Source organism: Cervus canadensis, chromosome 1, assembly GCF_019320065.1.
Source record: "Cervus canadensis isolate Bull #8, Minnesota chromosome 1, ASM1932006v1, whole genome shotgun sequence".
Classification (NCBI taxonomy): Eukaryota; Metazoa; Chordata; class Mammalia; order Artiodactyla; family Cervidae; genus Cervus; species Cervus canadensis.
Window position 1 is genome coordinate 70,322,692 of NC_057386.1, and position 15,900 is coordinate 70,338,591.

Genomic DNA, 15,900 nt, shown 5'->3' on the forward strand with positions numbered 1-15,900 from the left:
ATTGAGTTTCAGAAACAAAATCTTTGTTTTCTGGCATTCCATCTTGCACTGGTGTGCAGTGGGTTAGAACACAGAACAGATCTTTCCTGATAAGAGATAAATCCTTAAAAGTGATAGTTTCCATTGGGAAGTATGACAGACCCTTAATATTTCAGCATAGATCATGCCGTTATAATGATCATAATTGAATGTTAAAACCCAAAGATAATATAAATTGTTCATGCAGTTAAACTGAAATGGAAAGCAGTGTCTTTTGTTTTAATAAAAAGGCAATAATAACATTTTTCTCTTTTTGCTGCTGTTCAATATTGCTTCTAGCAGAGTTTATGCCTACATCATACAGAATAGTACCAACCGCCAAAGATGTCCAGTAGCTTCAGATTAAAATGTAATATAAGATACATAAGGCTTTATTGTTCCTTTAGGTTGTTGTTTTAGGCCAAAGTGGAATATTTCCTTAAATTCTTCAGCAAATGTGCACCATTTACAACTAAATATGCTTATGACTTATGCCAAGGCTGCTGAAGAAATAGGCCTTATGGGCCTGTCAAATTATTCTCATGCAATTGTTCCTGTAGCATTATTTTTACTGGCAAATGTACAAGTTGATAGAAAAGGAAATAATTAGCTACTTTCAGAACTGCTGATGCATGGAGCTAAAGCAGGCCAGCCTGGGTGTCTTAGAGATTGTGACATTTGAAATTACCTGAACAATACTAGAGCCATCTTTGGACATAATTAACACCTTGCCTAATTAATGTCAAGTCTAGACAGAGTCACAGCCTATTTATGAAATATTATTTTATTTCACACTTGCTTTCACCTTTATTATATTGCAAACTTTAGATTCGTGTGCTGTTTTCTTAAGTGGAGCAACTTCTTTTTTTTTTTTTTTCTTTTTTTCTTTTCCCTCCCCCTTCGAGTAATCAATGCACTGCTGAATGAGTTCATTTTAATGCACTCAATCATGCCTCTAATGTTCGTAGCTTACGGGCGCAAGCATCAGTAATGCAGGAATGTTATATGGCTTTAGTTTGGGCCATTTCATAAAATATTCATGGAATCAAAAATGTGCATCAAAATAGCGGCTGGGAGAATTACATTTATGTTCCTGCTTTTATGGCAGCTTCACATTTAAACCCATTTGTGTTAATATCTAGTCAATCTTCGTACTTTAAAAAAAAAAACTAAAATGGGAGAGACCATATACATTCTCCTTTGCTTAATATTTGTTTTAGACATCTGCTGTCATACAACAAATATCTATAAACTTTCAGAGATGTTGTGCCAGGAAAGAGGGGTAAGCAGCAATTTGGGTAACACCCAAATGTATAAAACCTTGTTTTCTTTACATAGTGTTTGTCTTAACATCCTACCAAACATTTTGCAGTTTACAACACTGTCCGGGTTTTTGTTTGTGTTTTTAAACAAATGGGGGGATTTCTTATTTATGTGGGCTTTGGGTAATGGGAACTCCTTTGTAGTAGTTTTATTTTAAGAGTACACTGTCTTTTAGATGAAAAACTATAAACATATACTAACCTTGTTGTTTCTATAGATATTGTATAATTGTTTAAAAAAACAGAAACAAACCAGAAAAACCAAGAAAGACTTGGGACTGAGCCTACTTCTGGGCGCACCTGGATTCTTCTCGTTTGCAATTGTTCACAGTGTGTCTCCCAGTTCAATATGTAAAACATATCTCTCCCAGTGTGATACGTTTTCTGATAGTATCTCATGTTCTTGAGATAAATTGATTATTGATGGAAGACCATCTCCAATCACTCCCACAAAACACCTTGGCTCCATTTTCTTCCCTGATCAACTTGAAATATCAGTGGATGCCCTGGATTTTTGTTCTGGTGTAGCACCAGGCACTCCTAGTGATGAGACACGGCATGTCTTCCTTATTGCAGTTAACTCCTGTGATCTTTGTTACTCATAGTGATGAGTAATTCCTGGTGCAAGAAGATAAAGCTCATATCCCCTCAAGATACCTTTACCATCTGTGAATGTGCCTGAATCCTCCTCTCTTTGGTTTTCAGTAAACTTTTACTTTTGTGATACCTTGTTCTAATTGTTTTTCTTCTCTCTGTCCTCTTTCTCAATGAAAAGTAATGTTAATGCCTGAAAATGCCAGAGAAGGATGACTATCTAGACACTTGTCCTTCAGCAAGGTTGATGGTGGGATCTGGGAGTCTTGCCTGGTCCTGATGTATTAAAGCTCATTTGGTAACAAAGGGAAGACACGCTGAACATGCTGAAGAAGCTATAAAGGGCTGCCATGAGCCAAACTTGAAAATCTGACTTAGGATCTTCATTTATATTTGCATTTAGCTTTGTCAGAATAATCACTGGATTGATGACCTTTTATACTATTTTTCTCAGGTATGTTAAATTTAGAATTTTTAGATAAAAACAGGATGCCTTATATCCTAATAAATATCTAATTGATATTAATATGAGTCTTTACTCATAAAGTAAGAAAATCTTTAAAGTCCTGTTCACTGTTGGAAATATAAATCAGATGGAAATGATAACATTGTTAGTCATGCTTAAAGGAAAATGTTTTCCTATTTAAATTCATATGCTCCCTTCATAGACATTTTAATATTTTTAAATCAAATATTATAGCATATCATAATATGTACTTTCACCTTCTGACCAGCCTTTAGAAATTACAGCCAGGTCATTTATATGCTTATGATTATTTGGACCAAATCCTTGCTGGCTTACTTACTCTCCTATTTGCCACTGGATAACTTTAGAAATGATTCCCTACATTCAAGAAGGGCTGGAAAACTCTTCTTCCTCTATGTAGGCACCTCGGTTTAAAACAGTGCTGATCACTACTATATATAAAATAGATAACTAATAAGGATCTACTATTAGTTACAGCACAGGTAATTCAATGCTCAAAATAACCTACATGGAAAGAGAATCTAAGAAAGAATGGATATATGTATACAAATGACTGATTTCCTGTGCCTTACACCTGAAACTGTCACAACATTATAAATGAACTATGCTCCAATAAAAATTTAAAAAGAAATAAACAAACAGGGCTGATCAGAACCCCCCGGGACCTCCTCTGTGGCAAAGTGGTTGAGGAAGCAAACATAAAGCCATGAGTAGCTGGCTGTGATCACAGGTTGGGACTATGTATGTGACATCCTAGGTACCCTCACCCCATGGACGTCACCCCACAGTTTAGGTTAAAGTAGAGAATTTAGATGCGGACTATAGAGCTGGTTGTACACTAGACTCCCTCAGGGAGAGCAGTGAGAAGCACATAACTCTGTAGTATCTGTTCGTTCATGTTGGAAGTTCTTGTGACTACCTGAATAGGGGCACAGAGTTATAGACCTGGAAGATGCTAGAAATCATGTAACTCCAGCATTGTTTTAACTTGAGAGCTTTATGTCCAGACAATCTGACTTACTCCATCTAAGTTTTCCAACTCGCTCTGATATGGTAGAACCAAGCTCTTTGGGTGGCTTGGTGATCCTGGATTTAAACCTTAAACATCATCTTTTAGCAATTTGAGTCATTTAATGTTTGTGAGCCTTAGTGTCCTCTTTGGTGTAAAAATAAAAATCATATTTATCGCACCTGTTTTGAAAGGTTAAATAAGATAATGTATGAGGGAAAAAAGCCTTTTTTGACTAGCAGCCATCGCTCTTTGAGAAACAGTAGTTCTCTGTACCTTTTACTAAGTATCTTGGCCTATGCTCCTTTCTAATAGCAGAACTCAAGTACATAAGAGCTTAACTTTGGCTGGTAATTATCAGCTAGGCAGTACACTGATACTAGTCCCCACTGCTTAATCAAAAATCAAACTCAACTGAAAAGTCTATTTCTCAATCATTCCAAGGCCCCCTTCCATACTAATCAACTGAAACCAATGTCCCAAGAACCTCTCTTATTTCATTTCTGCATAGACAGCCTGTGCAGGATATCTGATGACATCAGTAACCGGGAGAGAAGTCTGCCTTGTTTGGAATACCGAGACACAGTCCCCACCTTTCTCCCTGCCTTCCCCATCTTCATCCCCCTCCCCATTTCCTCAGTATCTTCTTTCCCCACTTTGCCCCTCCCTTCCCCTTACTTCCCCTTTCTGCTTGATGTGGATCAAATCTTGGACTCAGTAATCACTTCTCATGTACTGTCTACATCATTATGCATTATTTGCATCTCATTATAATTAGTTGGGTTACCCATAGCGTCCTCTCCTGGCTCTCCTTCTGGAATTCTTAGTGAATCTGTTATTGTATAACACACCTTTGGATCCTCTTTCCATATGGTTACTGTGTGTGACCACAGATGCTGTCAGGCCCTTCTTAGTCTCCTTATAGTCCCCAATTTTTTTTGGAACTCTCTGGTTTTCTCACAGTTCCCTGTATCCATCCATCCCTATTTACATGACCAAAGAGAAATATGTATCCATACTTTAGGAATAAATGGATGCTGGATGAAAAAAAGAACTCTCATATACAATCTCTCCAGGGATACAGAGCTATACTTTGCAGGCAGAAATATAGGTAACAGAGGAAACATAACACACACATATGTCAATGCTCCATTCGAGTTTTAAAAAAGAAATGAGAGTCATGGGTATTTGGAGAAAGGTGTTTCTACTGAGTGGTGCTGCAGGAGAGAGGTGAAAAACTGTGCCTGCTTTTGTGGGAGGTGGGAGAAAATTTGTCAGTTAGATGTAAAGACAGAACAGGAAACTTCAACCGTGAGTATTTGTATCAAAATGAAAAAGAACTCGGCATTATTTTAAAATAGCTCCTATTACATATTTCTTTTAACACACTTACATATTTTGATGCTAGAAACAGTAGCAAATGCCAGTAATCAGAAAGAAAAACAGAAAACAAACCATTCATCACCCAGATAACACTGATACTGCTTTGTAAATGTTTTCTGGTGATTTTCAGTATTTTCACTTATCATAAGCACCTGTCCATGTAATCAAATATTCTTCTGTAATATCATATTTATGACTTTGTAGTCTTTTATCATGTGAAAATTTCATAATACAAGTTTATAAACAGCTCAGCATCACAAGCCACCCCCTCCCATGTTTCTTTGCTGATATACCCTCCTTCTGCAAGGGGCTCAGACTGGTCACGTCTTTACTGAATTTTTGTACAGATCATTTCCTGATTATGTATCTCTGTTATGTTTCTTTGAAAATACTACTTCTTTATATGTGCATTTTAATATTTATTTTGATAACAAATTCAATGCAAAAATCAGTTCAGTTCAGTTGCTCAGTCGTGTCTGACTCCTTGCAACCCCATGGACTGTAGCACGCCAGGCCTCCCTGTCCATCACCAACTCCTGGAGCTCACTCAAACTCATGTCCATTGAGTCAGTGATGCCATCCAACCATCTAATCCTCTGTCGTCACCTTTTTCTCCACCTTCAATCTTTCCCAGCATCAGGGTCTTTTCTAGTGAGTCAGTAGGAAGAAATTATATGCAATAGTCATAGCAGGGGACTGTTCAACATGTAATGTGCAATGCATCTTTTTTTCCATTGTGTATTTTTATAGCTTTATTGAGATGTAGTTGACATAAAATATTATATAGGTTTAATGTGTACAATGTATTGATTTGATATAGTTACATGTTGCAAAATGATTCTGACTGTAGGGTTAGTTAACACTTCTATGGTGCATCTTATTTAGGGAAATTGAGCCTAATATGCCCTACATAGGGTCCTTTAATCAGTCATGATTATATTTTCATCAGGACTCAACTACATATTTTGTTGGAAGAATATCTTGTACTTAAAAGAAAATAAATAGTGGTTATATTTCATTTGGCCTGTGGATTTAAAAAAAAATTATCATTATGCCGACTGGTAAAAGTAGCTATGTTTATTGAGCACCTACTCTGTATCAGATATTGAACATATGTTAATTCATTTCTCACAATAACACCTTGAATAGTTACACTATAATCTTGTTTGCAGAAGCCTTAAGTTTGGGCACAGAGAGGGTAGTAGTTAGCCTGAGGCTAAACAGCAGAAGGGCTTCCCAGGTGGTGCTAGTGGTAAAGAACCTACCTGCCAGTGCAGACGTAAGAGATGCACGTTCTATCCCTGGGTCGGGAAGATACCCTGGAAGAGAGCATGGCAATCCACTCCAGTAGTCTTGCTTGGAGAACCCCATGGACAGAGGAGCCTGGTGAGCTATGATCCATTGGGTTGCATAGAGTTGCACATGACTGAAGTGACTTAGCACGCACACATGCAAATAGCAGAAATGGTACAAGTGGGATAGGAACTCAGACTGTCTACTTGGAGCCTAGAGTTACTGTTAAATACTATTATTGGAATGCCTAGGTGTAAGTACTTTTTCAGTTAATTCCAGTTAAGTAACTCCAATACCATTACAGAGTATTTATATTACAGGATTTTGTGCGCATTTCTACAAGTCAGTTCACAAGTAAAATACAGTCTATAGTGGGGAACTACAAACTACCCTTCCAGAAATGTGCTTGCTCACATTTTAAGGAATCAAATGACTGTAAATTAGAGTTTTGGCTTTGAGAAGATATATTTTCTTTTTTTTTTTTTTAATTTTTTTATTAGTTGGAGGCTAATTACTTCACAACATTTCAGTGGGTTTTGTCATACATTGATATGAATCAGCCATAGATTTACACTTATTCCCCATCCCGATCCCCCCTCCCACCTCCCTCTCCACCCGATTCCTCTGGGTCTTCCCAGTGCACCAGGCCCGAGCACTTGTCTCATGCATCCCACCTGGGCTGGTGATCTGTTTCACCATAGATAGTATACATGCTGTTCTTTTGAAACATCCCACCCTCACCTTCTCCCACAGAGTTCAAAAGTCTGTTCTGTATTTCTGTGTCTCTTTTTCTGTTTTGCATATAGGGTTATCGTTACCATTTTCTAAATTCCATATATATGTGTTAGTATGCTGTAATGTTCTTTATCTTTCTGGCTTACTTCACTCTGTATAAGGGGGCTCCAGTTTCATCCATCTCATTAGGACTGGTTCAAATGAATTCTTTTTGACGGCTGAGTAAAATTCCATGGTGTATATGTACCACAGCTTCCTTATCCATTCATCTGCTGATGGGCATCTAGGTTGCTTCCATGTCCTGGCTATTATAAACAGTGCTGCGATGAACATTGGGGTGCATGTGTCTCTTTCAGATCTGGTTTCCTCAGTGTGTATGCCCAGAAGTGGTATTGCTGGGTCATATGGCAGTTCTATTTCCAGTTTTTTAAGGAATTTCCAGTTTTTTAAGGAGATTCCTTGAGAAGATATATTTTCAACTATATCATAAAATACAATTAAGAAGGATATTTGTTACCTTTTATTATTTAAAATTAAGCAGAGTATACAAAGTCTCCTTGGGAAGTTCAGACTTTCAGAAGTAGTTTAAAGCTCCATAATATTTAAATTTGAAATCTGAAGCAAATGCAACATCTCTCAAGATACCTCAGTTATTGAGAATGAAGAATTGCTGCTTTACTGAGATAACAGGACAGCAGAGGGGTTTAGAACATGGGCTCTGGAATCAGACTGCCCAGATCTGCTAAGCCACTGGCCATGCAGTCTTGGGCAAAATCGTTTTTTAAAATTAATTAATTAATTATTTATTTATTTTTAGCTGTGCTGCATCTTTGTTGCCGCAGAGGATTTTCTCTAGTTGCAGCAAACAGGGCCTGCCCTCTAGGTGAGGTGCTCGGCTTCCCACTGCGGTGGGCTCTCCTGTGGAGCATGCAGCTCTGGAGTGCTCAGCCTTCAGGAGTTGTGCCACGCGGGCTCAGCGGTTGTGATCCCCAGGCTCTGGGGCACAGACTGGATAGCTGTGGCCCACAGACTCAGTTGCTCCACAGCATGTGGGGTATTCCCGGGTCAGGGACCAGACTTGTGTCTCCTGCACTGGCAAGTGAATTCTTTACCACTGAGCCACCAGGGAAGCTCACGGGCAAAATTCTTAACCTCACTCTTTTCTTCTGTAAAATGGAATCATAACAAATCTATATTCCACAGGACTGTTCTGATGATTAAATGAGAAATGCATATATAGTACACAGCACCCATCCCTTGCATGCATCATGTTGAGTAAATAAATGTTAGCTAATATGATTCTTGTTAATAATTATTACTTAACATTCACACCATTTCTAAACATATTCAATTCTCATTAATTTCTACTAGCCCAAGTATATCCCTTTAACAAGTGTCCATCCAAAATCAGTGCTGACTATTCACAGTAGCTAGGACATGGAAGCAACCTAGATGTCCATCGGCAGACGAATGGATAAGAAAGCTGTGGTACATATACACAATGGAACATTACTCAGCTATTAAAAAGAACTCATTTGAATCAGTAAGTGAGGTGGATGAAACTGGAGCCTATTATACAGAGTGAAGTAAGTCAGAAAGAAAAGCACCAATGCAGTATACTAACGCATATATATGGAATTTAGAAAGATGGTAACGATAACCCTATATGCAAGACAGCAAAAGAGACACAGATATAAAGAACAGACTTTTGGACTCTGTGGGAGAGAAGGCGAGGTTGGAATGATTTGAGAGAATAGCATTGAAACATCTATATTACCATACGTGAAACAGATCACCAGTCCAAGTTCGATGCATGAAACGGGGCACTCAAAGCCGGTGCACTGGGACAACCCTGACGGATGGGATGGGGAGGGAGGTGGGAGAGGGGTTCAGGATGGGGGACACGTGTACACCCATGGCTGATTCATGTCAATGTATGGCAAAAGCCACCGCAATACTGTAATTAGCCTCCAATTAAAATAAATTAATTTTAAAAAATCAGTGCTGAATCTCAGATCCATATTGAGATAGTGCCTTTCAATCAGCTGAAGTCCTCTTCAGCCTTAGAAAGGCTTGAATGCATTCCATGATTCCACCCTCCTTCACCCCACTTTAATAGTAAAGCGTAAGAAGTATTTAAAATATTTGAAGCTATGTTCTGGTCTGTGGTTGGTATTTATGAATGGCTTTTATTCCTCAGGTCAGCTTCTGGAAGCTGCGGAGCATTATGAAGCCTTCCATCAATTGACGCAAGGGCGGATATGGAAGGATGAGACAGGCCGCGTTCTCAACTTGTTAGCCTGCGAGAGTCTCCTGAGGACCTACAGATTACTCTCAGACAAAATGCTGGAAAATAAAGAATACAAACAGGCCATCAGAATTCTAATAAAAGCTTGTGAAATAGCCAAAGAAGGTGGGTGGAAAAGAGCACTCTCACACTGCTGCCTTTAATGGGCAGACGCTGCTTCTCCCAAGAGGGAGGTAAAACCCGTCAAGTGTTTGGGTGATTATTTCCTATGAAATGCAGAGACAAATGCCATCAATATACTTTCAAGTTTCACTGTAAAACAGAGGGGCCTTAGTGCTGACAACAAGAAATCCATTAGTTTCTTGAAAGCTTTATCTCCAAAATTGCAACCCTCTGGGAGTAATGATAAACCAATAAACCCATAATGAGAAGGTAAGGTCATTTGCAAAAGTTAAGGGTGTGTGTGTATGTGTATGTGTGTGTTTGTGTGTGCATGTGCGCATGGGTGTGCGCACACACATGTGCATGCTTAAAGTCATATATTTCTTAAAATCTGAGAGACCTTTCACTGTTTGTAAATTCCCTTTTGTCAGGTAATAGGAAATATATGATGGATATTAAGTTAGGAATAACAGGAAGATGAGGTTTAATATATTTTAGACCCTTGCCTGTCAAGGTGTGTGGCCTTTGGACTGACAGCATCAGCATCACCTGGAAGCTTGTAAGATATGCAGCATCTCCGACCCCGCTCCAGACTGACTGCATCGGGATCTGCAGGTTTGCAAGATCCCCAGGTGATTCATATGCACACTCACAGTGGTGAAAATGCTTTTGTGAGAGCTGATCACATGCTTGGTATTCTGTATCATTTGCATATGTGTAAAATATAAAGAAAAATTTGGAACATACACTCATAAGCTTTTACTTTGTGATATGCAAAATAAAATAAATTACCTCAGAGTAATTTATTAATAGAGTAGCCCTTTCATGAAGGAGGAAAAGATGGAAGTTATGCCCTTGAACCAAAGTTCTTTAGCTTGTGTTTATATTTAATCAGTTGGTTTACTGAGTAACAAATGGCTTATTTGGAGTAAACAGGACTGATAATCTGGGTTTGATTTTAATTTTTTAAAGAGTGAAAGTAAAATCTTAGCTTATTCTCTCTGTTACTTTTTAAAAATATTATTAGTTGAAATAAATATAACATTGAAAGATGTATCCCACTGAATGAACTGCTTTTGAATGAATGGTGATCGAGTACCTTCCCCAAAGGGGTAAACACTGACGTAAATAGTTAGCTCTTAGATCAATTTCAGCAGCTAACTTTAGTCATGTGAAAAGTTATATGGAATTTTAATGTAAGTTAATGTTATCAGGTAGGAAAAGGTATTTCACTTTAGGTTCACATTTGCTGATTTGTAAGGTAATTAACAAAGAAAGTAAAGTTCTTAGGGTCTCTTCCAACAATTAGAGCCTGCCAAGCAGTCTCCTTTCTGAAAGCATCTCTCACTTTCCAAAGGACAGATGAAGAGAATAGGAGAAAACCAACTTCCTATGCTGTGATAATTTTGAGTATCTTTTGAAACCAATAAATATTTGTGCCCATATTTTTCATATAAGAAAGAGCACAGGTTAGAAGATGGCACAGTATCTCACAGAGCTCTGACAGCTGCTGAAATGCTCTGGAACAAATCACTCCTTCTTGTTGCCTTCTAATTTGGACAGGGAGCCTGAAGCAGCAAGCTGATGATTGCATGGCTTGCCTCCCACATTGGAATACATTGTATTTGAAGAGGACTGGTATCCGTAGTGCACCAGCTCCTTTGTTAGGGCGCCTTCGTGTAATGCACAAGTATAGCATCAGCCATACAGTGGTCTCATGACTCTAGTATTCTATTATCTTAATATTTCAGTCATCATTGGTCTTCAGTAAATTCACCAAGTTGTACAAACATCAACACCCATACTCACTAGAAGTCATGCCCCACGCCTTTCTTCCCCTGTCCCCTAGTAACCATTCATCTTTCTGTCGCTGTGCATTTACCTCTTCTGGATAGTTCACACAAATGGAGTTATACTATGTATGTTCTTTTGTGTCTAGTTTCTTTCACTTAGCATCATGTTTTCAAAGTTTATGAATCTTGTAGCATGTATCACTACTTCATATTTATAGCCAAATAATACACTATTGTATGATTATTATCACATTTTCTTTATCCATTCATCAGTTGATGGACATTTATGTTGTTCCCACCTTTTGTCTGTGATGAGTAATGCTACTCTGAGCATTTGTGTACACGTTTTCAGTTCCTCTGGGTGTATACCTAGTTGTGGAATTGCTGGGTCATGTAACTCTGTTTCACTTATTGTTGTTCTTCTTCAGTCGCTCAGTCATGTCTGACTCTTTATGACCCCACGGACTGCAGCACGCCAGGCTTCACTGCCCTTCACCATCTCCCAGAGCTTGCTCAAACTCATGTCCATTGAGTTGGTGATGCCATCCAACCATCTCATCCTCTGTCATCCCTTTCTCCTCCTGCCTTCAATCTTTCCCAGCATCAGGGCCTTTTCTAATGAGTCAGCTCTTTGCATCAGTTGGCCAAAGTATTGGAGCTTCAGCTTCAGCATTGGTCTTTCCAATGAATATTCAGGATTGACTTATTGAGGAACTGGCAAAGAGTTTTCCCAAGTCACTGAACTGTTTTACATTCCCGTCAACAATATATAAAGGGTTTCACTTTAGCCACCTCTTCACCAGCACTTGTTGCTCTGTCTTTTTATTATAGTCATCTTTAGTAGGTATAAAGTGATATCTCACTGAATTTTTTTGCATATCCCTGTTGGTTAATAATGTTGAACATCTCTGTGTGTTTACCATCCATTTGTGTGTCTTCTTTGCAGACATGTGTATTCAGTTTCTTTGCCCATTTTTAATTGGATTATTTGTCTTTTATTATTGAGTTATAAGAATCTTCTAATATTCTAGAGCAAGTCCTTCATCAGATTTGTGATTTGAAAACACTGGGTTTTCTTTTCCTTTTCTGATGGTGTCCACTGAGGGCCAAGTTTTTAATTTGATAAAGCCCAAAGTAATGTATTCCTTCTTCTGTTGTTTGTGCTTTTGATATCACAACTCTGAAGGTTTCCACTAATCCAAAGTCATGAAGATTTCTATATTTTAATCTAAGAGTTTTTTAGTTTTAAGTCCTATATTTAGGGGTGTGTGTGTGTCAAGAGGGTCCAACTTCATGTTTTGCATGTGGGTGTCCAGTTGCCCCAGTACTAGTTGTTGAAAATGCACTTCTTTCTCAGTCTTGTCTTGGGACTGTTGATAAGTTTAATTGACCATAAATGTGAGGGCTGGTGTCAGAGGCCATCTTTGTCTTCTTCCTGATCTTGGGGTAAAAGCTGTCTTTCACCATTAAGTTTAATGTTAGCTGTGGGGGTTTTTGTAGATACTTTTTTTTAACAAGTTGAGGAAGTTCCCCTCTATTCTGAATTTGTTGAGGGTTTTTTTAATCATAAAAAAGGGTTGGATTTTGTGAAATGTCTTTTTCTGCATCTATTAAGATGAAAATGTGGTTTTTCCTTTTTATTAAAAATAGTATATTACATGGATTGATTTGCACATGTTGAATCAACCCTAAATTCCTGGGATAAATCCAGCTTGATCCTGGTGTTTAATCCTTTTTATATACTCCTGGATTGGCTTTGCTGGTAATTGTTGGGAATTGTCTGTATTTATGATGGATGCTGGCTTGTAGTTTTCTTTTCTTGTGGTCTATTTTGATGTCAAAACAATAGTGGCTTCATAGAGTGATTTGGGAAGTTTTTTCTCTTAGTTTTTGGAGGACTCTGTGAAGAATTGGTGATGATTGCATTTTTAATATTCAGTACTTCATCATTGAAGCTATCTGGGCTTCTTTTGTGGAAAGTACTTGATTTCTTAATTTAAGTTCTTTACTTATTGTGTATCTATTCGTATATTCCATCTCTTCTTGAGTCAGTTTCAGTATTTTGTATCTTTCTATTTTTCCATTTTATCAACTGTATCTAATTTGTTGGTATACCATTGTCCATAATATTCCTTTATAACATTTTTTTTAATCTCTGTAAGAACTGTGGTGATTTCCCTCATTCATTCCTGATTTTTGTAATTTGAGAATTTTCTTTTTTTCCTTGTTCAGTCTAGCTAAAGATCTGTCAATTTTGTAGACTTTTTCAATGAGCCAACTTTTGGTTTTGTTCATAACCTCTTTTTTTCCTATTCACTTATTTCCTTTCTAGTCTTTATTATTTCCTTATGTTTGCTTTAAGTTTAATTAGTTCTTCTTTTTCTACTTTTATAAAGTGAAAAGATATTTCCTTTTTTAAAAAACAGGCATTTATAGCTGTACCTGTCCCTCTAGGCTGTGCTTTAGCTGAATCCCACAAGTTTTGGGGTTTTGTATTTTCATTTTCATTCATCTCAAAGTATTTTCTAGTTTACCTTCTCATTTCTTCTTTGATCCAATGATTATTTAGAAGTGTGTTTAATTTCCACATAGTTGTGAGTTTCTCAAATGTTTCTGTTATCTTTAATTTCATTTTCTTGTGGATACCATCTCCTCAGTGATATCCACTACCCTGACAGCTGTATTTAATATTGAAACCTGCTTTTTTCTTTGTATAGCATTCTCAAATCCCCTTAACCTGCTTAATTTTTTCCCCGAAAATACTTAGCACACTGAAACTTACCATATAATTTATTATGTTTATTTTCAATTTTCTGTCTTTTCCTTTTATTTCTCTCAAATAGAAACTCCCCAAGGACAGGGAGTTTGTCTGGTTAATGTGCTGGTGGATTCCAAGTGCTGAGAACTGTGCCTGCTGTTTGTTGTTCAGTCTCTCAGTCGTGTCTGACTCTTTGCGACCCCGTGGACTGTAGCACGCCAGGCTTCCCGTCCTTCACTAACTCCTGGAGTTTGCTCAGACTCATGTCCATTGAGTCCATGATGCCATCCAACCATCCCATTCTCTGTTGCCCCCTTCTACCTTGTATAGGATGGTCCTAATAAATAAGCACTGAGTAAATGAATGAGTGAATATGGTTAGCCAGATAACAAAAGGAAGGTTTAGGGCACATTTTACTAAAACATTTGAGTTGCTCCCAAGAACGTTTTCTCTGTCCATTATTCCACCTGGGATGACTTCCTCTTTGGATTCTCTAGTAAACATACTAGGATAAGAATGAACAGTTTAGTTTTGAAAATAAAAACGTACTAATTTCTTTAAGATAAGTGATTATTGACTTGAGTAGTATGGCTAATATAAATTTAACCCACTCAGGCAAATAACACAATATAAATAATATTTGACACTTTTTTTCTTTTGTATGTCACTGTTGAGTGTGTCACTCAACTATACTACATTTTCCGTTGTTATTTTATTACTTTCAGTTTATCTTAACTTCATCTCAATTAGTAAACAGGAAGTTCTTATACTTAAATCCTATTTTAAAACTATTATTTGGTGTAATCTGTTTCAATTAGCTGTTTCAAAATCTTTCTGTCTACAGGAATAGATTTTTTTTTTTTGTTCTTTGGGTTGCTTTTTACATAAAGTTTAATGCAAATGATGATCCTGTATGCAAACATGCAGTTGTCACTGTTTTACACCATTTAACACAGCAAGTACAAGTCTCAAGTAATCAACCTTTAACTATCGAAGAGGCAACTTCCCACCATAGTCTTTTCCTTCTACCCCTTCTTTTCCTTCCCTAGTCGCACCTTTCTCCCCAGCAGTCATAAGCCTATAGCAGAGAAAAAGTGAGGACCCAGCTGAATTATGAGTTCAGATTTCCCAGACTGAATCACTAGCATCATCAACTCTGCTGAAGTGAGATCTTGAGGGTGTAATTCTCTGCAACTGATGAAATTGTCAGAGCAGAAAAAATATACTGTCACCGGCATTTGCTGTCCTGTTTCCTGCAGCCGTCCAGTGAGCCAGTGCTTCACAGGAGATAGTTCAGTGAGTGCCGAGTGTGTGTGCAGTGTAGAGAATTGCTAGCTCCTGTGGAAACCCATCATGGTGGGGATGCAGAGTGCAGAAATCTACAGATCTTTACTTTCCAAAGATACAAAATGAGGGTACATCTGTCAGCATTTGCATTACCCAGGACTTAGGTAACATTAAAAGGCAAACACTTCCAAAAGTAAAAGAGAATAGTATTATTTTTTAAAATAAGAACCTCCCATGATTCTTGCAAGTATATTAGATTTACATATTAAAGTTTGTGCATTAAATGTTAGTAAAGTATCTGTTTATTAGACAGTGTGATGTATGTCTTGTTGAAGCACATGTTGCTGCTGCTGCTGCTGCTAAGTCGCTTCAGTCGTGTCCGACTCTGTGCGACCCCATAGACGGCAGCCCACCAGGCTCCCCCGTCCCTGGGATTCTCCAGGCAAGAACACTGGAGTGGGTTGCCATTTCCTTCTCCAATGCATGAAAGTGAAAAGTGAAAGTGAAGTCGCTCAGTCGTGTCCCACTCTTAGCGATCCTATGGACTGCAGCCCACCATGCTCCCCCGTCCATGGGATTTTCCAGGCAAGAGTACTGGAGTGGGGAGCCATTGTCTTCTCTGGAAGCACATGTTACATGTTTACATATTTGGGGAAGAAAAATTTGATAATGCTTGGAATAAAGCACATCCTACAAAAATTAGAAAGGCTAAATTCCTTGTGAAAAGATGGTGAAAAGCATTTACCAGTCACTAGCAAGGAAAAATGTGTTTGGATTTCAAAATATGCGTGGAACTTTATACCAAGAAACC

The 15,900-nt window shown here is 37.9% G+C and overlaps 1 protein-coding gene across 2 annotated transcripts in view; it reads left to right on the forward strand.

Moving 5' to 3' along the window:
• Positions 1-15,900, forward strand: part of TTC29 (tetratricopeptide repeat domain 29) — a 256,862-nt gene that overhangs the window by 70,524 nt on the left and 170,438 nt on the right. For both annotated transcript variants that reach the window (XM_043487622.1, XM_043487701.1), the window contains exon 7: positions 9,042-9,254. In XM_043487622.1, coding sequence (XP_043343557.1) covers positions 9,042-9,254 — 213 coding nt within the window. The remainder of the gene's footprint in view (positions 1-9,041; positions 9,255-15,900) is intronic.